The 25,677-nt window shown below is 40.1% G+C and overlaps 1 protein-coding gene and 1 long non-coding RNA gene across 12 annotated transcripts in view; one reads left to right on the plus strand and one right to left on the minus strand.

The window, feature by feature from the left end:
• Positions 1 to 9,238, minus strand: part of LOC117956661 — a 16,335-nt gene extending 7,097 nt beyond the window's left edge. The window contains exons 1-2 of the long non-coding RNA XR_004659331.1: positions 9,150 to 9,238; positions 3,017 to 3,022 (exon numbers count right to left, since the gene is read on the minus strand). This is a non-coding gene — a long non-coding RNA (uncharacterized LOC117956661). The remainder of the gene's footprint in view (positions 1 to 3,016; positions 3,023 to 9,149) is intronic.
• LOC117956659 (receptor-type tyrosine-protein phosphatase U-like) overlaps positions 1 to 25,677 on the plus strand; it is a 203,807-nt gene that overhangs the window by 39,647 nt on the left and 138,483 nt on the right. For 10 of the 11 annotated variants that reach the window (XM_034891839.1, XM_034891841.1, XM_034891840.1 and 7 more), the window contains exon 2: positions 17,867 to 17,995. In XM_034891839.1, coding sequence (XP_034747730.1) covers positions 17,867 to 17,995 — 129 coding nt within the window. Of the gene's footprint in view, positions 1 to 1,575; positions 1,581 to 3,628; positions 3,635 to 11,183; positions 11,191 to 17,866; positions 17,996 to 25,677 lie in introns of those variants that run through there. The other variant, XM_034891844.1, reaches the window with a different exon arrangement.

Raw genomic sequence — 25,677 nt, forward strand, 5'->3', positions numbered from 1 at the left:
CAGTTCTGAAGGCAAAAGGGGGTCCAACCCGTTACTAGCATGGGGTAACTAATAAAGTGGCCGGTGAGTGTATATATACATATAATGTATATATAAGTTTACATTGTACATCTGAAGTTTCCCATTGAACATCTGAATGATTCAAAGAGTTTCCCTCACTGTACACCACGTATTTATTACTGTACGCACCACAATGACTGCCGCTGTATAAGACCGTGCAGAGCCTGGATGAGCCTGGATGAGCATGGATGGGTTCTAAAACACAGGGCTTTCAAGCGAGGCAGCTGAGTTTGTATTCAGTGCTACAACACACACTAATTCACAGTAATCTACAAATAACTACTTCCATATCCCTGTTCTGCAGGTATCCAACAAGTATAAAGTTTAAATATAATATAAATATGGTGTATTTTGAAAATGAAACCATGTAAACCTACTCTGGTACAGACTCAAAATACAATTACGAACCTGAAAATTAGCATAATATGGGCGCTTTAAAGGGAAAACCCTTAATTTAATTTAAGTTTTCATTTTAAAGCAGAAAAAGTGCAATAGCAATAACAACTTTAATGGTACTTTGATTTTTTTTTTTTGTGATTCCTTTTTACAATCCTCAGGGAGCAACTACTTCAACTTATGTTGTGCATACGTTTTTGTACGACATCCTACAAACCCCTTCATGAGAATGGTTTGCGTTGGTGGACTGGATGAATCCAGTGGGTCAAATACCTGGTAATTGTAGATTAATTGTAGTTGACCCCCGTCTCCTTAGTTGGGTTGAGACAAACGTTTAGATGCCTTGATACTAAGCCACCCCAGCACATACTGTATAACATTATGATGAAATATTGGGTTATCTTGTAGATATCACACCACTTGCTGTAATCCTATAAGAGTGGATTTCATACTTTTCAGTAATAGAAATTTCAATAAGTCATCGAACCATCAGCCGTAAGACAGTATTTTGAAGTGGATCTTCTCCACATGGATTCTGTACTGAACATTTTTCATTAAGGTTATGCTGCCCTGAAAACATATAAGGGGACTGTTTTTATTTTTATTTTACACACCCTCCTACTCCATTAGATCTGTATAATGACTGGTAGATTTTCTACTCAGCCTGATTTTGTCTGTGATTTAGAAAACGTTTAGCCTTGACCTTTCTAGCTCTCCTGTTTTCACTAGTTCTCTGTTTCCAATAAAAGTCCTCTGGTAGTGTGAAGGTTGGGTACTGAAACTCACCGAATGTGACACTACTGTACGGAATGACAATGGAGATTTTGGTGACTCATTTCAGTGCCACTGAAATGCTTTCTCTTCCGTCTGGTGAGGGTAAGGGTTAAGGCAAGTTAAGTTACCGGCAACAAAAGCAAAGCTGCACATTACACTGGTTAGCATTACACTTCGCAGCAGGTAACATTAACCTACCGTTAGCGAAAAGCTGGCTTAAATGCAATTACAATGCTAAAAGCTAAACAGTTTTTACGTGTGACTGGATTTCACTGGAAAGGATTCCAACACTGGGACGTACAGTCTGCAGCTAAAGACACAGAGGAGAACAGCTGCTACCAGACACCATGGTCACTGCATTAACAACGCTGGCGGGACTTAAGGGTGCATTCAAATGCACCTTGAGAAACTCAGGCTGTTGTAATAACTTTTCTGCCATCTTGTGGTTGTTCTTTGTTTTTTAACTGGTGAAATAAGTTATTGCTATTGCATTTCAATGAATGATTTAATTTTGACGTATCAGTTCATTGTTTTAGCGCCGGTAGGACTGTAGTTAGGGTAAAAAGACTATAAAACCTCGGGGAAACCATTGAACCCCACTGTCAGTTGAACTCATAACAAATAGAAACCCTCTTTCTCAATTTAATACGGTCAGGGTTTATTTTTCTTAAAAAACCTTTCTTGGTCTGATGTGAACTGTAGCTTGTTGTGTCTAATTCTAGTTAATCATAGCACATTTTAGTTAAATGGTGCTGTATCTTAGTCATTATGTTGCCTTGATGACTCATCTCTGTTGTCACACTACATTCATCATTATTCCATATTTGCCACTCAGCAAAGGTAACACAGTTTTGCTTAAATTCTTAAGTAGACCAAAAGAAGCACATCTGCTCACACGGCAGCTTCATTAAGTGACATTTGTTTCTCATTAAGCTCAAAAGTTACAGATGTTACAGCTTAAGGTGCATGAATATTCATTCAAAGACTAAATGCAATCTATTCATTTGCACGTATTGGCCTGAAACCTGCCTTGTGTGGCGCCTTTCGAATAAAGAGGAGCATTTAGAGTTTTTTTTAAGAACACTTTCCTCTTCCCTCTCCAGAAATCAAGGTTACTCTAAATAACTGCAGGCATTATTTCCCCGTCTGCTGGAACTAAGCAGCTCAGAAAAATGTCTCCTAAAAGATTGAAGTGCAATTATGTCTGCGTCTTGGACATTTGGGTAATAATTCTTTCTCCTAATAATGGACAGCACTCTAACAGCTAAGCCTCTTATTACAAGGGCTCATTTAAATGTATATGGTGTTGAAGGCAGTGCTGCTCGTAATGTAATGTAAAGCCTCTTGTTACCAAATAACAATTTGTGCTTCCGTGTCTTACACTTCTTCCACGTGCAGCTGAGTGTTGTCACCTTGTCCTGCTAGCAGAAGGATGCTCGATGCATCCTCAGTGCAAGGGCGTGAAAAATATAAAAAAGTGAGAGCACAAGACAGAAGGGCTTAGAAACGGGAGTAAACGACGCCACCGGAAGGAAAGGCTCAAGTGTTCCACAGGGCAACTGAATCAAAGCCTTTTCTTCTCTCTTCTGCAGACTGAGAGGGGAGGTGTGAGCTGTAATTAAGTCGAGGCAAAGACAGTGTGACTCTCTCCGAGGAGCACTGATCTCTTTCAAAAAGAGGCTCCCGTCGCCGTGCTTACAGTGCCCTATTATGCCTTTAGCATATTGTTTGTGTGCACAAATGTGAGTGTGTGTACATGCTGATTTTGAAGTGCTATTGCGATAACAGCTGCCTTTTGCGCTTGTGTATTTTGTTTAACTTTTTGACCGTTCGGGATTTCAGAGTGGCAGTGTTTTTGCACATGCTCAGTCCATTCAAGTCCGGAACAGCAGCAGGTGGCTCTCTCGTTAGCCTGCACAAAGAGTGCTGAATTATTTGCCTCTGATGCAACAAGGTGCTCACCACACAAATCCTTCTCTATGGTAACTCCATAACATCACACCCTTTGTTGAGACATTTTGGCATCACAATCATGCATTTTGGAGTTTCTTTCATCGCAATCCTTTCAAAATGATATAGAAATGGCTATTTTTGGGGCTACCTAGATGAGTATAGTGTGCACCCCAGGTCGTCTGAGTCCTTGGCAGTGGCCCAGGTTCCAACCCGGAGGCCATTTGCTGCGTGTTATCTCCTCTTTTGCTCCCTCCATTTCCTGTCATTCTCCAGCTGCTTAAACAACAATCTTTGAAAAGAAAATCATATCTACGGTGCATATCTTTCTATCGCAATCTTCAAAACCAGCGGCTAAGCTGTGTTCAGCACAATATCCGTCATTTCTGTTTTTGTTTTTCAGAGTAGTTAGGATCCTGCCATGGAAGCATCATGATTGCATACATAGGGAGGTGTGCTACTGTAAAGGGTGTTGTGTCAGTAATGGGACAGGAGGCTGTGCAGTCAGAGCCCGGTCTCAGTAATGGGGGTCAGGGCCTAATAGCTGGATCACCCGGGGGACCAATCTTGCGGCAGCAGGGTTGGGGTCTGTGGAGCTCTGAGGACAGGAGGTGGGTAGGGGGAGGGTTGTCATCTAAACCCCTGCATCTTATCTAGACATGTTCCAATACCAATTTTCCCTTCCCGATACCGACACCAGAGATTCTGTATTCATGTATAGTTTTTGAACTCCTACTAACTCTCTATGGATGTCATGTGATTGCTATCCTTGTTGTATGACTGGTTAAATACTTTTAAAACATGAACAGATTCATACAGAGAATAAGTGCCGTATTTGAAAAGAACATAACTACTTTAAAAGTAGTAGTGCATAGACTGTTACGATACTTATGATACCAACATTTTATGAGAGGCTTTTCAAATACTGGCATCGGTAGGGGAACAACTGGGTACTTTCCCTTCCCTATTGGATTTTTATTTGGATGCAACATGTAAAAATAAATAATGACAAATGGCTCACTGAGAGTCCTGTTCTTATGGCTGACCACCCGCTTTGAACACCAGGATTGTGTGTATGACATATTCTGCACCCAGCGTGAGGAAGAAAGGCACCAGTAAATAGCCACAGTCTTGCTGCAGTGAACCTGTTTCCTCATTTATGGTTTCACATGACTGAGTTCATTCTGCTCCGAGCAATTCCAAGCATTATTTTTTTCACCATTTGATTGTATGGAAATCAACATCAAAGCCGTCGGGCTGGTTGATTGTCATGACATCATGCAATCAGACATGTTGTGTAATCTATGCACGCCATTACCATAATGGTACTGGTGTGCAACCGCAAATAACATGCAGCAGATAAATGCAGGCTATTTTGTTGGCCTGTTTTTCAAGTAATTAGGATTAGATGTTTGATTTAGTGTGGAGATATACCTCAGCTAATAATTTTTTTTAAGTCTATTCATTAAAATGTCACTTGTAATTGTCAAGCAAGAATTTGAGCATGGAGACAGCAGTTATTTCCAATATTAATACATCACCACTAAACGGAGATATATAAAGCTTTCAACCAATGCATTTAGGTCACTCCTGACATGAATATTCCACTGTTGCAGGGGACAAAAAAGACTTGACATAACCACTTAAAGTGGCTTTTCACGAGATGGGGGAAAAGTGTCTCCTCCTGCACTCTTGATTAAATTTTCATATATAATAGAAGTGTGAGCGTATCTGTCATTTCCCTCCCATTCTCAATCAGTGACGAAACCCAATGCTGTAACGCAAGTGCTAAAGAAAAAAACAAAACAACCTCCGTCATCTTAATTAGGCTGATTTGAGCCTCGTTGAACAAGGTCTGTTTTTATTCATCAACGTCTATTCATGTGCCCCTCGCCTCATGACATCTCTAACAATAGCATTAACTGGCTAAGCATTGGGGATTGCAGGAGATGGAGCTCTGTCATTGATGTCTCTGTGAAGGGGGGAAATGGAAAGATTAAATGAGAAATGAAAGAAGAGAGCCTGGCCTAATGAAAAGTGCCTGCTTTGTCCGCAGCAGGGGCTTTTTGTTGTTATCTTTTCTACCTATATAAACTGCTGGCAGAAGAATTTATACAGCGTCTCCATGCTGACAAAGGGTGAAGTATATCTCTTACCCAGGAGCCTTTCTCTCTGCAGCTATCTATTTTCTATCTGGCTTGCTGGTATATCATGCAGCCGGCCCTTTAATCTCGCTGTACATGGACCAGTTCATCTGTGCTGCAGTGTCTGCTCAGGTTAGACTGATACTTTGGGAACAAAACTGTGGAAAGACAGATTTTCCATCAGTTTCTAAACAGGAAACTAGTTCAATTTAAAGCACATTATATAATCAATGACCTTTTAACTGTAGCAAATTCCTATCCAGTTCTCTGGTGCAACTCTTTTAGCTGCATGTGTCAATAACCCTATCAACCGCTGCAGGTATAGTACGTGGTAACTCATTAACAATCTATCTATTACCTTCTTAAAGATACTGGCAGATGTTAAAGAGCATTATTGGCCTCTGAACGTTCTGGCCTTGGCTGGCTCCGGCTACTGGGATTCTTTTCTGAGTTGCAGTTAGGGACTGGGACCACCATGACCCAGTAATAAAACAATTTCACACACCAGCATATGCCCTCCGGTGCCAATCTTGCCTAACCAACCCGAGTGTGCAGAATGCAGTTAGTGGAAGATGAGATAGATAGATACAATAGATAGATACAATAGATAGATAGATTTTTAAATTGGACATTCATGTTGGCTTATGTCTATTAACAGATACCTGTATATTAATGCAAAATATGTAGCCACTTTGAGTAGATTTTGGATTGGCTTTTGTTTTGTAGTCCAAGTAGTATTGACCAATCACATTTGAGCGGGCTGGGTTTGCATGTAGGTAAATAGTCGGTGTGAAAAGCAACAGCCCATTTCAAAATGCATTGGCTATGATATGACGCCGATTTATCTTTTACAAACGTGTCTGCGTTCACATACAGCCATATCTGTTTATAGAAATTTGCCGAAATGTCGTCTGGATCTAAAAAGAAAATGTATCGACTGGGACCGTAAACATTGACCAGCGTATGGAAAAGAAAGTCTTGGCCTGGATATCCGGCTGAACACACCGGAACCCCAGTTATATTGGCCCTTGCTTCTTCGCTGTCAGGCTGATAGCCGATAGCTTCCGTTATGGATTCTGCCCAATCTATTGAATCAGAATATGGCTGGTTTGACCAAGATGTTAGGTGAAAGCAGAAAGGATAGAAGGAGGGGTGTGCATGAGAAACATGACTGCAGCTTAGGGGAGGCATAGTTCATCCTCATTTAATGGAGACTTATGGCCAGGTTGGACTCAGGTTGGACAGACATATAGCCATTACCAGACCATTTACTCTACATTAACTGGATTGTGAAGGTCACAAGAGCACAGTGGTTCAGTCCATCAGTCATACCATGATTGGATATCTCCAGTCAAATCCACATGTCATAAGTGATGATAAATGACTATAGCTGTAGCGCCGCCAAGTCTGTTTTGATCGATCTCCCACACAAACGCAGTCTGTTTACTCACGCAGGCTATCGCAGTCGGCAACCTCAATAACGTCAGCCACAGAGTTATGTTTCCATTTGGTAATGTTGGCTCATATATAACCGTATATGAACAAGGAACCTCCCCATAATTACCTATTTGCATTTCATTAGAATTTCACTAATTGCCCATGTTGCATTAGTGAGGCTCTCCTTATGCACTTGCATTGTCTCACACACTCACACACACACACACACACACACACACACACACACACACACACACACACACATATATACACACACACAGACACACACACACACACTGTGGCTGCTACTCATAGCACTTATAGTATTATAATGAATTCCCCTCTTGGATGATCAAACCATTCACTGGTAGGGACCAATCACTTCAAAAGGAAACCTAATCATTGATTTTGTTTTTGTTTAACTCTTCCATTTATTTTGTCATTGTATGTGACGGACAAACCACATAAAAGAGAATTATAAATCTTGCATGAAACAAATCTTTCACAAGGCAACAAATCCAAACTACCAAGAAAAAATAAATCAACACACTGTTGACAATCACCATGATCAATGATGTACAGTTTGTCCATTAATGACGTAGCTTTGATTTGTGTAAAACCAGTAATTCCCCATTAGATTATGTGTTCAAGACATTTCTGAATGAACCCCTTATCTTTTCAAAGCCCTTTATTGTAATAGACTGTGAGCTTGACAGACCTTTACATCAGATGCACTGTTCTTGAACACATGTACTAAAGCCTCTCATTATCCACAATTTTTTGTAAAATAATAAAAAAAATTGTTTATAGCACTTATGTGGAAATATACTGTTTTACAATAAAGGGTGACATGAAAAGAACATAAATACTTACATAAAACAATACAATCAATATAAATACAAAGAATAATGCCAACTTCCGGGTTGGCCTACAAAAATACCTCATCCGTGCAGCACTCTATGAAGGCAGTGGGAAGTATGTAACAGGATGTAAATAATGTCTAATCGCAAATTTCACAAATGTTTTATGACAAAGAAAATCAGCTTTGTCAGACCTCAAGGATCCACACAGTGGATTTTGGCGATGCAAACATAACTTTTGTTTTGTTCACTCCAGCGGGGAGCTTTGAAGGAGTACGCAACCCTCTGTTGGAATAGGATTATTCACCGTCTCCTCTATATTTATACAGGTGGCTGTAGCCTACTTCCACCCAATATGAATCAATATAATAGTCAATATCTGCCTAGGAAATTGTCTAATCTTAATCTGCATTGCTATTTGTACTCGATGTGATAACGCAGGCAACAAGAAGTAATTATGTTTTGCTTTTGGGTCACTTTTACTCACAACATGCTAACCGGAAACATAGGATTCCATTCACTACGCTAATCTAAGCTTTAGCGGTGGCTCTTCCGGACTAAGACAATGCATGCACTGAGACAAAAATATAAATATAGAGGAGATGGTGAATAACCCTATTTCAACATACAGTGGGGTATTCCTTTAATGTGACGTATACATGGTTTTTGTACCTATGCATCATCTATAAATCTGGCCTTTGGTGTCTGTGTTCCAGTTGTAGTTGTTAAATTCATTTATGGTCTCAATACAATTTCAGGTAATAGTAGTGTCAGTCAACAACCTATATTAGCAGCACCATCCAGTCTACCAAGAGTGTTGTTTTTCTTCAATAGAACTACTCCACTCTTTTACCCATTCTTCTTCTTCACCTCACTCACTTCTGTCCTCCTCCTTGGTGAGGCTTCTGAAAAAGCAGTGGCTGTTTGTAATGGTCTATGAAGCAGTGGTGTTGGGATTATTCCTCTACTGGCTCACTATTGATGAGCTGTACAGCTGTGTCTCTCCCCCCTCCCCCTCAACCGTAAATGTAAACTTGTCAGGTCTGATGCATTGCCTGCACACGCTCAAATGCAAATCACGCAGCAGCGGAGCTTTATCTCAAACCAAACAAGAGCAGCGGCGGAAAATCCTGGATCCTCTGTCCCAGCAGAGCTGATGTGTCTGAGAGGCTCTGATTAAACCAGCGCCGCCAGAGCTCTGCTGCTGGTTACACAAAATTAGCTGTGTTGCCTGCGGAGTTGGCTTTAATGCAATGAGAAATGAGATTAACAGATAGAGGTGCCATATCAGCACAGGGTGAGTTTTTTTGGTCGGGTTTTTACCCAGTCACAGTTACAATCTTAGATATCTCCGATTAAAAAAAAAAAATAGTTTTATAACCGCCCTTTGGTGGTACATATTACCATAAGACGTAATAGCAGCTGTGTTTTTGGATCTCACCTTCTGAGATCCAAAGCAGTGTCGCCTGTGTAAAAACACTGCTTCACTCACAAGTGAGTTGAAGAGTCTTGCGTTAGCCCCGCCTACCCTCTCTGGCAGACCACCCACTGCTGGGTGATGGGAAACGCGTCACTAACTATGCGCCGCTTGGGATTTTGTCTTGGGAATCTTGCCACTAGGGTTGAAACTAACGATTGTTTTATTGTTAGTTATTTTCTGGATTAATCAATTAGTTGTTTGGTCTAGAAATTGTCGGAAAATTGTGAAAAATGTGGATCAGTGTGTCCCAAAGGCCAAGATGACGTCTTGTTTTGTTCACAGCCCAGTGATGTTCAGTTGTCACAGAGGAGAGACGGCACTTGAAAGTATTCACACTTAATCCTTGTGTTGTCTTCCCTTCAAAAGTAAAAATCCACACTTTTGTTGATACTTTTTAATCAATGTTTTTAACTTTTGCATACGTTTTTGTCCCTTTTTTTCAATGCTTGTCCCTTTTTTGACGTTTAAACCACATAAAACTAACTTATTAACTTTAGTTTGGCAGGTATTTTTGGAATTTATGGTCAATAAACCTATTTCTAGGAAATTATACTTAATATTTGAGTTAGAAAAGCAGAAATTATTAAAGGAATGTTTGTTGATGGATAATCACAGACTGGAATACTCTAACACAATACTATTTCAAAACCACTTCAATTTTTTTCTCCAAATTCTATAAAATTGAATAAGACACCCCAAAATTTATGAAAGTTTGAGATGTAACTTTGAGAAAGTTTTGAGATTTAGAGATAAGAGCGTTATGTGGAATCAATCAAGTTACTTTGGATAATTATAAAGAACATTGATAAAGGAAAACGGATTAATTTGACTTGAGGACAACATGATTGTTAATTTCAACTTTAACTCAAACGAGGCGATTCCTTTTATTAGTTGACAACTAGTGGATACATCTTTGTAGAGCTTGTAATACTGCAAATGCAAGGGCTTTAATCAGTGGGGCTACATCTCATCTCGTCCCTTATTTGATAGCTCCTCGACTCCTTGTCCTCGGCTGAACCGGAAGTTGTTCTGTCCTTCTGTGGCGAAGGCTGTCTCAGAGCCTCCCAAGAGCAGGCATCGAGGAGGGATACCTGAGGAGTTATCAGCGAGGATACACAAAAGCAGCCTTCCCGGGAAGCCGTGTAGCTGAAAGAGTGGCTAACACCTCTCAAACAGCTGTGGAATTCAGGACCCAATTCATAGACCCAATCACCAGTCATTGTTGTTTTTGTGATGTTGACAATGTCAAAAATGAAAATCTACGATTATCATTAGATCTCATTTAGCTGACGCTTTTATCCAAAGCGACTTACAATTGCTATAAATGTCAGAGGTAGCACGCCTCTGGAGCAACTAGGGGTTAAGTGCCTTGCTCATGGACACAATGGTTGATTTATCACATCCCAGGTCTCCTACACAAAAGGCATGCATCTTATCCACTGCGCCATCACCACCATTACAATAATAATGTAATGATAAAAAGTCTACTAGAAAATTACTTTAAGTAAGTTATTTTTAAACAAGGGAAGACGAGTGACAAGAAGTGTGCTCTGTGCGTGAAGGAAACATTTGCATTAGAAATGGTAGCTCACATGTAGGAGAATAAGAGCATCAATTATAAGAGGCGAAGTCCAAGGGTCTGTCTTTAATGGAGGTTTTAAGTACCATTTACAGTTCATGTTCTTCGAATGAGCAGCAGAAGGCAATCTTTCAGACTGGCAGCCATCCATTTACTGCATACAGATTCATATTGGTTAGAATCAGCCGCCGCTCTGCCTTCTGCACTGTGTTGTTCTTGTAAGAGTAATTGCAAATGAGTGTGTTTGTTCAATCTGTACATAAGCCTATCTGAGAGCTGCAATGGAACTGTGTGATCAATGTAAACCCATCCTCTTCTCAGTCTCCTTTGATTAGCTCTCGGTGTTTGATACAGTATTGTTTTTTGAGACAAAAGCGACAACAACAAAATCTTGTTTTCCACGGATCCTTTTGTTGTACTTTTATCTGTGATTTGTTTTCATTATTCCTGGCCCTCTTTGGCTCTTTCTCTGTTGTGCTTCTGTTTGAGGGCTCTTCACCCAGCCCACAGGTTCTGTCTCGCCCCTCTAATTCATGTCTCCCTCTCCAGGATAAATGCTATGTAAGAGGCTTGTGTTTTCCTCCCTCTCTATCACTATGTAGTCCTGTATATGATGTGCCAACTGCGCAGGCTATTAGTCAGGGCCGTGGTACTCGGTGTAGAAGCGGAGTAGGCTGGACAGTTGTACCTGGGGTCCATCACAAGCACTTCAGGCTGGTCTACACCATCTCCTATTAATCTCCCTCCAGGGCCTCTTCTGGCTGCTTCTCTGCTTTGTGCAGCACAGTTAGTATGCTCCGCTACTTTCTAACTTTGATCCTACACAAACACTGCTAATAGGATTCAATTAACTACCAGGTATTAGACTCCTGACTGGTTTTCAAAAGGGATCTCTTAAAGTGTGGATGCACCCAGATTAGAATAGCAAAACACAGTTTCACACTTACATCTAGTGGTATCCTAGCCTGCAAATCCAGACCCAAATCCGAAAGATTAAGGGTCTGGCATCGAGTAATGAAAATCGCCCATCTCGAGGGACGGGACCCAGCGTGAATTTAAAGATCTCACTGCATGCAATTGGATAAAAACTACGACCAATCACAACAACACACAGGGTGACGCATCCAGAGTCCCATCCGCCTAGCTACCAGCAGAGCCAACTGGTAGATTAAACTGTCATCTGTTAAACTCGCCTCTGGCCGGCCTATATCCGCCTAAATCACCCTTGTTGCTCGGTTACAAGGGTATGTATAGTTAATGAGCAGCATTACTCGCTGAGCAAACTCAAATTATGCTCTCGCAAGAACTCTGGCTATTCAGGGTAGAGGTATCCAGATGTTTTGGTTTAATTTGCCCAGGAGTTGAGGAGATACACCCAACACCAACACTATACCACTTTGTACACATTATGTTGTCCTTTTTATCCTGTGTAAATTATTTTCCTAAATTATAGCAGGTTTACTGTCTGAGTTTCTTTTTGCACTGTATGTTGAGCCACGTCGTAGACGGTTTTCTGTCATGAAAGACAACAAGGTTTTCTGAAGTCTGAATATCTTCTGAGATTTTTGCCTCCACTGTAAGACAATGGAGGTAAATGGAATTTGTAGGGGCTAACATTATTGATATTATAATAATAATCCCTAATACTTACTATAATTCATACAGGGGAAGGTTCACTGAGAGGAAGCTTCTCTTTTGCAGGAACGCCCTGAGCACATTCACAGAGTTCACATTCATACCTAGAAGCCTTTTAGTACAACCACAGTAGATCTGCTGGCCACTGAGCACCTCCACTGGAGCCCTTTTGGTTCAGGGCCATGCTTAGGGGGACATCAGTGGTGCTTGAGAGGGAGAGACAAGCGCTGTTCTTTCACTTTCCCCTCCCAGACTTATCCTGTCGGTTTGGTGATTGAACCGACCCACAAATTCTCTTCTCTAACCTTTAGGCCAACCAGTACCACCCACTGCCCAATACTCACCATGAACAATCTTCACTGGAACTATTTTCTACCGAAGAGAACGTTTAATTTGCATGCCTGGTACTGTGGGCCAAGACCTCTCGAAATCCGAATACAATCAACCGTACAACCAACGCAATGGCGCGTCCCATTGCCCTAAGTGGTCTAAAGTGCACACCATGTAATCTCAACATGCCTGGTTCCATTCTGGTTTGTTGCATGTCATACTCCATGTCCTCTCTCTCTCTCTACCCTCTTTCTACTTTAAACAGCCAATAAATATAAAATACTTTTTTGTAATTTGGGTGTACCAACCCTTTAGTGGCTTCATCTTTTTAAAAGCCAAAGCAAATCAGGCATTTTATGCGTTTTTGTAACATCTATTTGGATGCGTTTGCTTAAAGACATTCAAATAAACATGCAGTGTGTGACTCATTTTCTGTTCTTCAGTGAGAAAGAATGGGCATGCAAAAACGTCAACCTTATCATTTAAGATTGATCATTTTATATAATAAAAAGAAATGATTAAAAATGTCCCCCAGAATTCTGACACATCATGGGGAAGCTTCTGAAACAGTATCATTGACAGGCATATTAATGAGATTTGTTGCGATCTCGTACAGGATTTGTCGGCTGTTGGGTAAATTCCCCCAACACCACACAGACGATTTCTCTGATCAGTGCTCTCACATAGAAATAGTAACAAGAAAAACATTTCATTGCATACTTATGTGGAATCTGATGAAACACTGCAGCAGATTTAGGACGGGAGCAATAAAGTGACTTGGATATGGATCGCACAAATTAATGTCGGGTCAGAAAATACATGCAGGGTGGGACTGTCTGCTCGAGGAACAAAATCTCACTACTTATAATTTTTTTCTTTGCCAGGTAAGAAAAAGAGCAGAGAATGTGCTAAAAGTTGAGACGGGAGGACATGCCCAACATAGATAACACATTTGACAAATTACCCCTCCTACCTTTCAAAGAGGAGTCTGCCTTCTTCCTACTTTTTTTTTTTTTTTTTCTCCCTCTTTGTTCTCCTGAGAACAAAGTCAGCTGTGACACTGGCTCACTAAAGTTATCTCGGTCCTGTCGTCCACGTCTCTCGCTGTTGCCGGTGCTCTGCGTGGTAGCGCATTGCTTGGCACGGCTCGCCTCTGATAAGCAATTTACTTTCTCAAAGCTGCTTTCTCTCACATTCAACGTGTTAGGTGGAAATCTGATCAATCTTTGTCCCTGTTGCTGTGATAAACACAAATAGATCATTCATTTCCACAGTCGTTACGGCGTTAGCCCATGTGACATATTCATTACAGTTTCATTCGTTTTTAAGTAAACATCAAAACGGCAAACAACCCTAGCTACGCATAGATGCTGCATATGCACACACACACACACACACACACACACACACACACACACACACACACACACACATTAGTAAAAATTCAGCAGAATGCACGTGGCTTTTCTAATTACATAGGCTTGCCCTCCTGCTGCCAGAGATGCACATTTGAGCACTGGGAGGAACGTGTGCGCTAAAAGCAAAGGAGGCTGGGAAGGATGAGCCTTAATGAGGGGAATCAGTGGAACGTGTCTGATGGTGACATTTCTTCCTGGAGCTGGAGGGCTCTTCATGAAAGGCAGGCCTTCACCGCGGGGCCTGCTCCACCGCTCAGCCCTCTCATCCTCCGATAACGGGGCATGGCGAAGTACAACAAGCGTTCCTCACACAGGAGGCAATTAAAACCGTGATCTGCTTACACACCCGGAAACGCTGGCTCGGCTGCAGGCGGAAGGGAAGAGGGCCGGGGCGGTGGGGATATTTGTTTGTCAGCAGGAAAGGCAAAAGCGGGGGTCCAAAATTAGCAGTCTTAGTAATTAGACTTAGAAAACTTTAATGTCCCCAAGAGGCAATTTGTTGTACAGGACAGGCATATTGACACATAATGCACAATACAAATTTATCTAACACGTCACATTCACACATCAATTAATAGAATACAGTAAAAGGAGTATATTGCACAATATCATAAATATATATACAACTACTGCCCATTACTAAGCATATACTCCTTCTGTCATACCCCTCCCTACATGTTATTTAGTATTTAATTGCAACATATAATATTTCTCCAAGCTCAAAACGCATACATTATTAAAGAAAACAGATGGAGCTTCTGAACAAAACAACATTTGGGGAGTGGGTCAAACGGGATACTGCTAAGTAGAAGCTGACACAGAGTCAGAGTACCTCTTTAACCCCAGCAGTACTGCTGCCAAGCCTTAATGCGATCTGTTAGTGAACAGAGGCCTGGGACCGCACTGGGCTCAGGGCGTTTGGAAGGAAATAGGACTTAGTTTAAAGTTAGCTAAAGCTGTGAAATCAAGAACATGACTGCTAAAACTCTGATTTATTACAGCCGGGATTAATTATGTGTTGCTCCACCCATCTGTTCTATGAAGTATGTCATTGGTTAAGGTTGGGCATTGACCTTGAATTGTTAAAGGGACAGAGCCCCGATTATGCCTTTTTGGACTTTCCACATCTTTTAGTGTGATTTATAGTTTTAGTAAAAAAAAAAAACACATTTTCCTCCGTTGGACGCTTAGCACCGCCCAGGACGATTGTGATTGGTTTAAAGAAATGTCAATACATGTTTTTCTACCATCTCTGAATGCTCGGTGGAATAGCCAGACCCTCCTCCGCAGTGCTGTGGAGGAAGGTCTGGCAAAGTTACACAAGTACACAGTTTTCTTCCTGGCCTCCCCATTATAATAGGGGGCCATTGGAATTTTCTGATAATTGATTCATTTTTCATCTGTTTATTATCATTGTGAGGTAAATATTGTGTGGTTTGGACTACTATTTGGACAAGACAAGCAATTTGAAGGCGGCTCTGGGAAACTGTGATGGATTAATAGATTACAATTGTATTTTAGCTCCAGCATTGAAGGGCATACTGTGTCTAAACCATGCGTATCAATTGGAAACGTCGTTCTTTGAATGAGACCAAGCAGAGCTTAAAGCGCACACACTCACAAGCATGTCCACCGATTTCTCTTCTCAAGTTCCGACTATTCATCTTTAGATTTGCTGAGGTGCCCTTCTGTTTTCTGACCAATTAAACAGGAACACGCCATTTTGTCCCCTAATTTGAGAACCAAGCTGGTGGCTTTAAAAGCCTGTGGTTTGTGAAATAATGTCAAAATAGTGAATGCAACCATTAGAGGCCAGACAGGGTTGGGTCACCTTGGCAGACTAAGAGCCAGGCTGTTGTTGTCCTCCATCAACTGAAGAACCCCTTCACTGCCCTGCCGCTGCGGCCCATTATTTCTGGCTATTTGGGTGACCCGTGGCTGTTATGTCATTTTCACACCACAGGGCTAATTGCACCAAATGGCGATAGTTTTGAAGGAACAAATGAGCTAGTCAGTCCATGCTGACCGCCTGTTGCCAACCATTAGCTGTAATTTAGCTTGTAGCTTCAAATATTCTCCAGGAGTTGATGTATTAACACATTTTTAAAGTGAGCCTGTGATGATGTAACCGAGCAATCATTTCTCTGGTGTTTCTCTGAATAGGGACCACAGTGTGATGCATTCCTTTACCAGTGCCCTCCTGCTACCAATTGCTACATATTTTAGATTTTACAGTTTCTTTGTAACCAGGTCTGAGATCCATTGTTATAACACTGTATTTATCAAGTTTCTCAAAGTGCCATTTAAGTCTTTAAGTGCTATGAATTCATGAAATGTACTTACTTTAAAAGTTTCAAAGTAGGAGTATATTTCTTTAAGCTACTCTCCTAGTTATTGAAGACAGCTCCAGAGGTTTGGACAGAGCAGGCATAACTTATCATAAAGCTCTAGGCTATATGTTGGCAGGTCAGTTAACATGTAATTAAGACATGTTGGAAAACCTTTCATTTCCAACGTGTATATCATAATGTATTCTCTTGAACATTCTTTATTGTCCAATGTGTTGAATGGAAACTCATCTTAGGAATGTCACCATGCAATGTGAATTTATCTGAGAATATTCTTAAATAAGGAAACCTATTTAGTGATTGGTCCATGCCTATGTTGTCATCCAAAACCTAGTATGTGGCACATCAAAGTGTCGTGACTCATCTCCAAGAATGATCCTTAAGATATAGTCCTACATTTTACTAAATTACCACTGACAAGCTTGATAACTAACTTTTAAGCGTAGCATTGAGCTACGCCTGCACAAATAGTCGTTATAAAATCGCAATCTCGATTCACCCTGTTCACGATTTAATTTTTTAATGATTTAGATGACTTTGATTCTCATTTCATTTTATGAGCCGACTGCATCACAAACGCTACTACTATCTTCAATGCTTTTTAAACATTGACTGTATAAAATAGGTTTTAAAGCACTGCAGTGTTTTCCCTTCTCTTCATTGAAGCCTCTTTGTTTACAGGCTTTGGATGATGCGCAATGTGCTAAAGGCGCCAAAAGAAAATTAATGTTTGGTACTGCCAATCTTTTTTGTTTTGTCATGGTTTATGTGTGCAATAAACATTACACTTGAAGGGAAAAAAAATTGTGGCAGAGAATCGTGAAATCAATTCTAAGCTAAAAAAAATTGTGATTTAGAATTGTGCAGGCCTGTGTTGAGCCAAGAGTAGCCCTGATCTGTTGATCTTCTATAAAGTCAGTTCTACAGACCTCTACTAGGCCTGTTTTTAATCAGGTACAGAGGTCCAGATATATGGAACAGTTTTGTCTGCTTCCCTTTGCAGTCACTCCACATTTATGACAAATAAAAAAAAAAAAAAATCTTAAACAACTTTTGTTGCTGAAGTACAGCACTATGTAAATGTTGTTATGATACAATGTATAGGTTAACCGCAGTGAACATATGTTACTGTAATATATATACATTTTTTCCTTCTTTTCTACCTGTGGTATCCATTGTCTGGAATTGTTATTATCTTTCCTTTAAATATTTTTTTCTTTCCTTTTTAAATATTTAAAAAATACGTATGTTAATTTGCAAATTTATGGCAAGAATGTCGAGCTGTCTTTAATTCAATGTTAGATTGCATCAGTTTAAAAGTCCTCTAGGTTGTTTTCATTCCATCTGTGCATTTTATGATGTTATTGTATATTCCTTTTTTAAAATTTTATTTCATATGCAGAAAGAAAATCTGTTTCTCCTCTCCTAACCCATTGTGTTCTTTGCTCGCTGTAGCTGGCTGTACCTTCGATGAGGACTCCGACCCGGGCCTGTGTGAGTACCGGCAGGGACAAGATGATGACTTTGACTGGCAGCTGATCAGGACCTACAACTGGCCACACCCGACCCCGGATCTTCTACAAGGTAAATCTCGAATGGGTCAGAACGCATCAACGTGGTGGTCTTGTAGCATATAATGCAGTTTCAAAACACTGTAAAATAGGGCTGGGTTTAATAAATAAATAATTCTGATTAAATTGATTTTCATTGGAATGGCTCAATATTGATTCACAAAATCCAGAATCGATCTATGTTATTGTGTATCATATAAAACTCCTAAGGAATCCATACAAACTGTCATGCTGGCTTGTCAGGAAGGGAGTTAAAGGAACACTCCAAAGATATCTGATGTGAAATGTCACTCAATACTCTCTCTAGAGAGATTCTAGAGTATCTAGAGTTGCATTTTGTTGGATGTTCAATGTGAAATAAAAAAGTACATTGATGCAACTGCTTTGGGGTCCATTTCAATGAAAACATTGATCCTTTTAAGAATGCAGCAGGTTAGAGGGAGCCCTACTCAATAGTAGAATCTCTTTCAAAGTTTTGCAACTGAAATATCCCAAATGGAAATCGGAAATCGAATCGGAGATGTAATCGACTGGGGACCTCATGAATCCGAATGGATTCATGAAATCAGGGGAGACACCCAGGCCTACTGTGAGGCATCGTACAGGATTTTACTGGAATCATCAAACTTTATGTCAATAAAATACAGAGTAAAGATTTTTTATTCAACTTATATAATTATGGTTCCTAAAGAAGCATGATTAAAGACTTCAAACTCTTCAGAGACCTCTCTGTTTTGTAGCTTGCAGAAGGCATATACAATATATGATAGAAAACTTTTATTTTTCCAAGTTTTCACAGTACAATTATACAAACAACAACCCTGATCTTACCCACCCAAGGGTACACATAGTCTATACACACAGAGTCAAAGAACCAGGAAATTGCTGTTTTTTGTGATAAGTTAAGCTCCTGTAGCAGGTATCTGGGAATATACTGTATATTTAGTAAAAACAAACCTAAACCAGAGAAGCCCCGCGTCCAGAAATAGTTATAAACACAACACAGAATCACCCACCAGTCTCCTATAAAGAGGCACGCCGCAGCTTTTATGTGCTGTGCTGTTTTTCAGACAGTTCATTATGAGAGCTCTGTGAATGCTCAGAATACAATAATGACACATTTAATGAAAACAAATTCACTGCGCACGGACTGGGACTGTGTGTACAGGATTCTGTCAATTACCAGCATTACTGCAAGTCCAAACATTGAGTCTAAAGTAATTTCAGAGTAATCAAGGCAGGAAAGTTGTATGGCTTTGAATGGGGAGGGTCCAAAGAAAAGGAGCCACAGTACTGCATTATACCAATTTCTAAAGCCTAGACACCTCTGCGGTATGACCGTTGTCCTTAATCAAAAAAGTTATCCTTTTTTTTTTTTAAGAGTATCCCCAACAGTGCTCACCTCACAGACACATACTTTAGTAAGACAATGTGAAGTTATTTCCAAGTGTTAAAATAGTCAGTTGACAAAAATACCATCTTTGGCGTCTTCTTTGGCGTCCCCTCTGATGTTGCTGTGCTCAAAGTTTAAGTTGATCGAGAACAAGAAGATAAAGAGAGAAATGTATACATATCACAAGTGAAGTGACGAAGAGAGTGCAGGGTTTAGCACAGATTCGGATCTGTCCATTAGACCCTGTTCAGATTTCAAAAGTTGCATCAAGATACTAAATCCAGATATGTGGAACCAGCTAAGACTGATTGCAGTCCACCACCCCCTCAGCCAGCACCAGAATGTATCCCAGATGCATCTCAAGAGATGCACTTTCAATTGGATTTTGCCTCCCGGCATACTTTTGATTTATAGGCAGTAAACTGTCTGCTGTACAGGAAACCCATTTGCTCAGTCATGCAGCTTGAAAAGAGAGTCATGGCGACTGTTGGATGTGTTGCCTCAGGGTGGCCTCAAACATCACCTTGTGCCAAGCAAATTTACTGTGTTTTGGGGGGTTTGTCTTGCTTTATGCACAGTACAAAGTTGACTATGTGGTTCTTGAGTAATAGGACTTTACTATACAACTCCAAATGAAGTGTAAGACGCAATTAATTCCTGTATTTTGCACCATTACTGTGATCTCTTTACTTGGGAAGGAATCACCCAAAATGCCCTTTGGTGTCCAGACTAAAAAAAGTCTATAGCTATGCATCAGGAAGTTAAGCATTTTTGTCTCTCAGTGTAATCCTAACACTTAATGTGGCTCGACACAATGCTGAACAACTTATGTTTGTTGCATTGCTGAGCAGACACTTTCATATCTTAAAGCTGCACCAATCAATGTTTTTACATAAATAATGGAACCAATGACTGTGTGATTTATTCTAAAAATGTCTCATAGTGATGATCCCACAAAAAATATCACCCAACTCTGCAGTTCCCCTTAGCGAAGCTCTATAGAGGTATTTCCTGTTATAGGTTGTTGTTGTTGTTGTTTGGGTTTAGCGACTGACCAGTGAACATAGTGTAACATTTAGCAGATATTTCCCTTAAAGACTTAATGGAAACCCACAGAGCTAAAGGAGATTGAATATTGGATATCAATTTGCGAGGTGGATAGAAAATTAATGCTAATGCTGCTGTGTCTGCTTGATGTGTAAAAAGACTTTATTAGGTGATAATTTGTCAGTGTTTTCTGAACAGGTTGTTCTGCTGTCCCCAATTAGCTAAAGAATAATCAAGTAATACTGCTTTAAGATCACCATCTCTACTGGCATGTCACCAATGGAGATGTTGAACAGCAGACAGACAGAGTAAGAGACCAGCTGGGGAACATAGCCGAGCATTTAGCCGTTAAAGATCCAGATATTTCCCTCATGAGTTGGAGGAGACCAAAACAGAGCTAAAAGAGAAGGAATAATCGGCTTACTCTATCAGTTGCACACATACACAACTCAACAAGAATGCTAATGTTTCTCGGTGTCTACCAGATGTACAAATACACAACTGTTTGCTAACAACGTTCGCCATAGCAGCTTTATGAAATGATGTGTCAAATGGATTTCCAACTGCTCCCAAGAGGGAAAAACAAAGCAAAAAACAAACCTTTAGCTTTAAAGATCATTTTTTATATTATTGTATATCTTTTTGTATTTAGTTCACTCTAAGTCTAAATAGTTACCTAAGTTAGTGCTAAATTTAACTATCGTATGTGACAAAGAAAAGCAGCAAATCCCCATATTTGGCTTGGAAAATGACTAAAACGATAATTGTATCAGCTTTTGAATGTCATTATGCTGTCTAAGCTTGTACCGCCTCTCAAAGAGAAAATACAGATACACCTTTTCCTTCCATTTAAATAACCTCTAGTGACTGTAGTAAATTTAGATAAAGAAATGTGAAATAAGGTAAAGAAAAAGCTGACTGTAAAAGATCCACATTGGTGGCGCTGTGATATCTGGCTATTCTCACCAGCATTCACAGCAGTCTCTGACCTATGTGTCTTGAAGAAAGTGTGAACATGCTTTATTTCCACTCTGGTTTGATGTTAATGGATGTTGAAATGGACTGACTGCCTATGTCAGCGTGCTCACCAGGTTTTCTCAGTGATTTATGCCAAACAATCTTATTACCTTGGACCGTGTTCCAATCATCAACCCACTGACAGCTTGTTTTCCCACATTGAGCCCCTTGCTGCTTTTCTATTTAAGTTTGTCATTGCATTTACACAGATGGCCTGCTTTCCAATCTGTGCTGACATTTTACATATATGTTTATTTAAAGCAGTGTGTGTTTCTTGGGAAATGCTTTGCAAGTCCACATCCGAGAGGAAAACATCCAAGTGTGAAAGGTGCTGGTTATAGGCGGCCGGGTTGGGTAAACTGTGACAATTCACTGAAGGAGCTGGCAGACGTCCAGGATTTCATAATCCATTCGTGGTCATCAAGTACTTGTTCCGCTGTTCCAGGCCCAGCTCCCCTGAGGCAGGCTGGGTATGTTAAGGAACTCCCTGGGATTGGTGGAGTATAGCATGGGTCATTGCTGATTACACTTCCTGGTGTTCATCAGGGGCTGGCAGTGTTACAAAGGCTGCTTTATATCTTCTTTTTATCCATTAGAAATGGTCATTTTCAGATATGTATGAGATAGGTATGAGCACATGATCCGATTACTTGGATGTTCCTCTCAGATGCTGCTGGATAAAAGATAAAGATGCTACAAATGACTGTGGGGGATCTCATCATCAAAGGAACCTTTTATGAGCCCATTTATTGGGGTCATACATAAACCATAGGCTGTATTAGGGACTAGTAAGTAGAGCTGTAACAATACCAAATGTTGTTATACAATTGATTGTCTCAGAGATAATTCCGATTAACAATATAATTGTTTCTTTCAGTAAAATTTTCAAAGATTAATTAATGGATAACTTTGTTAAACAAATTAAAGTTTTGAATGAATCCCAGGATACATCTTTTGGTTATATCACTTGTCATGTGACCCAGATAATAACACAAATACACAGCCTATAAAGTAGACCATGCCTCTTTATGATCATAAAACATTTTTTCTAACTGTATCCTATGACTTGATACCAATACAAAATATAATAGTATGCCTCTCACAGGAGCTATTTTTCTACATTGAGCTATACTTCCATCCTTTTACATAGATAATATTTTCAATACAGGAATCTCAATTAATGACATCACTAATGGAGGCTTTTCCAACAGGAATCTGTGTGAGGCGTTTCAGGCAGTTGGGAAAAAGTGCTGTCTATGGAAGAGAAAGCTCCATTTGGAGTGAAACGTGTTTTTCTTTGTATATTATTCATCTATTATACAAATATTACCCAACCAGACATGTCCCAGGGATAAAGTGACCTGACAAAGGACCAGGATTGGCCGCCAAGATCTTGCGTTAGCATGCAGCTAGTTAATAGTTAGCAATATGCTAACGTTAGATTGTAAAGGAACAATGCAGCACTTTCTGTCAGCAAAAATCACAGATAAAGGCTTCCGGACCAAACACTACCCAGACGGACATGTTTCGGCAGTATGGAACCCCGGAATTGGGAAGAATTTAACAACATTGGCAGCCCAGATGACATTGTTTACTACCGTTAGCCATGTAGCTACTATAGTTAGCAGCGGACACTAAAAGAATATAGCCGTTTCTACAGTCAGAAATAGCAGATAAAGGCTTTTAAACCAAACACTACATTAATAGATGTTTCAGGGGTAATGTGACTCAGAATTGCGGAGAATTTAGCAAGACTGGCAGCCAAGATGTCATTTTACTGCAGTCAGCATGTTGCTACATGCAACAATGTTAACACCGCAATAGCTTGAAAAACACTCCAGTCCTACCTACTTGCAGTAAGTAGTAGTAGAGGAAGCAGATGACCAATCATAGAAGGCTATCTTAAAGTTGTGTTACACTTGAGAAGAGAAAAAACTGTTGAAAAAGGAGTGTTCAGAATTGTTGGAAATAATAACGTTCTAGCTCACGGGGATTTCTCTTAAATAGATTTATCTCATTATTCGCCACTTTTAACATAAAATTTCAACATTATAACATCATAGAAATGACAGAAAATAAGGAAAAGCATAATATTTCAACTTTAATATGGATTCTAGTGAGTGCTTGCACATAAGCTGCATGTTTAGCTTTCATATGTGTTTGTCTTTATTTACCACTGAATCAATGTGTGATGCAGGCAAGTGTCATTAATTTAGTTGTAAGTGAAAACGTTAAAGAAGAAATATGACTTTACCTGTTCATATCCAGTGTAAAGTTAGCTTTATCAGTTTTACTTTCCCACTCAGCATTGTAGGCTGACCTGTCTATCTAACCTTCTGCTTGATCCAGCAGCTCAGGGACAATATGCACGGTTAGTTTTCCAGAAGACCCCTGAAGCAACACTGCAAATATATACGTTTTGCCTTGAATCTTTCCAAGGGCTTTACATTCTTTCAGAGACGCTAAAGAGACTGCAATTGAGACAACAACTTAGTTTATTGGGCACCAGCAGCTCAATAGTATTGATTTGCGCCCACCAGCCAGTAGAATACCAATGACATGAAACATTGCAGCTAAAAAGGAACATGTTACGCCCTTCAGCTTTGCAGTTTTTTTTCTTCTTTTTTCCCTGCCAGTGTTTTTTCAGAATCTCTCAGCCTGCTTGTCAGCATTGTAATGCAGGATGTGAGATGCCAAGGCTCAGTGTCTGGGGCTATGTGCGAAAGCAGACATGATTGCTGTGCATGATGGACAGGCTGTTCTTTTAATAGTAAAATTGAACTGGCTTCTGCTGTGCTGGATCAGACAAAGCAGATTCAGGGGCTCTTAAAGAGATTTCATTGGAGTTGAATTAAATTGAACCGATGGAGGACACCTCAAAAACTTGTTTAGGTCGATACAACAGGGTCCCTTTGAGAAATGGCAACTTCTAGAAAGGTTGGCCTAATTTAAATTCTCAAATGTTGTCCCGCATTAAAGAGTATACCTTAAAAAATCGTTGTCAGTTAACAGTTTCATCAAGTAGACAGCCAGTAGTAATCTGGAAAATGAGGATAATTATCAGAAAGAATCCTTTAAAGGGCAGCAAATGAACTGACGTATGTTTGACATTGTTTGCAGATAGCTCAATATTATTAGCTAAATTTTATATATAATTTAGTGATAAATATAAAAGAGGTGATGTTTATGTACTTTCCACATGGAGCTACTTTAAAATATAGGTGTAAATCTATTCTAGTGGTGAGGAGAATACACCTATTCACATTTAAAAAGTGCAGCAGCAGCCCCATCATCCATGCAAAGAGAGGATGTCTGCTCTTAGATTTCTTCAAACACCCAACCTTGCTATTTCAAACACAGAATGCAAATATCATGTGGCTCACAGAAAGGAAAAAAAACATCATTAATGTCAGCTTTTGGTTCAGCATAAATCACCTTCCAGCTACGAATGCTATTGCAGCGCGGTCCAGCATGCACAGGGCGCGGCAAAGTTCAGTAAAGCTAAGCAGACTTCTGAGGCTCTTCTCCCTTCAAACTTCCCTCTTGGGGTTTCAACATGACGCTCATTTTCTGCACAGAACTTCAAACCATTTATGGTTTCTTGCCTCCACCGACTGCCCTCTCGTCTGTCCCCGCTCTGACGGGTTAAAAAAAACAACTTCTGAACACTGCTGGCTTTGATGATCCAGGGCCTAGAGTAGGAATGACTCTTTGCATTTAAATGGCACATTAACAGAAAGCAGTTTCTCTTGATCGCATGACTTATTGGAATTTGTCAGCATTGGAGAGTCTGTTGTTGTGCAGGTACAGTTACGTCTATGAACTGCTGAAGAGCCTATTCACGAGTATGGTACCAATCAGATGTCTAGGTGTACATCTTCTTATAGTAATGGACATCAGCATCTGCGAGCAGGCCATGTATTGGGGAATTATGGACCAGGGAACAAACCTTTCCAAATTGGCCCCCTCATGCACACCCACTCCAGCACCCCCCTCAGCTCCAACACAGGCAATTTCAAACAATCTCTTGGCCATTAGCCTTGTAGTGGCAGACATGGAGTCTCTAATAATCTTTTCTAAATCCAGGGCCTAGACTAGGCCATGCTCTGTTTAGCATCCGTTATGTAGAAATATTTAAATACACCATTTTCAACAAAAAACTAAAAAACTTTGTCTAACTTTGAAGCATTATTTATCCCTTTCCCAAGATAACACGACATGGTTGCTGCCAATGGAGG

Source organism: Etheostoma cragini, chromosome 14 (assembly GCF_013103735.1).
Source record: "Etheostoma cragini isolate CJK2018 chromosome 14, CSU_Ecrag_1.0, whole genome shotgun sequence".
NCBI classification, from domain to species: Eukaryota; Metazoa; Chordata; class Actinopteri; order Perciformes; family Percidae; genus Etheostoma; species Etheostoma cragini.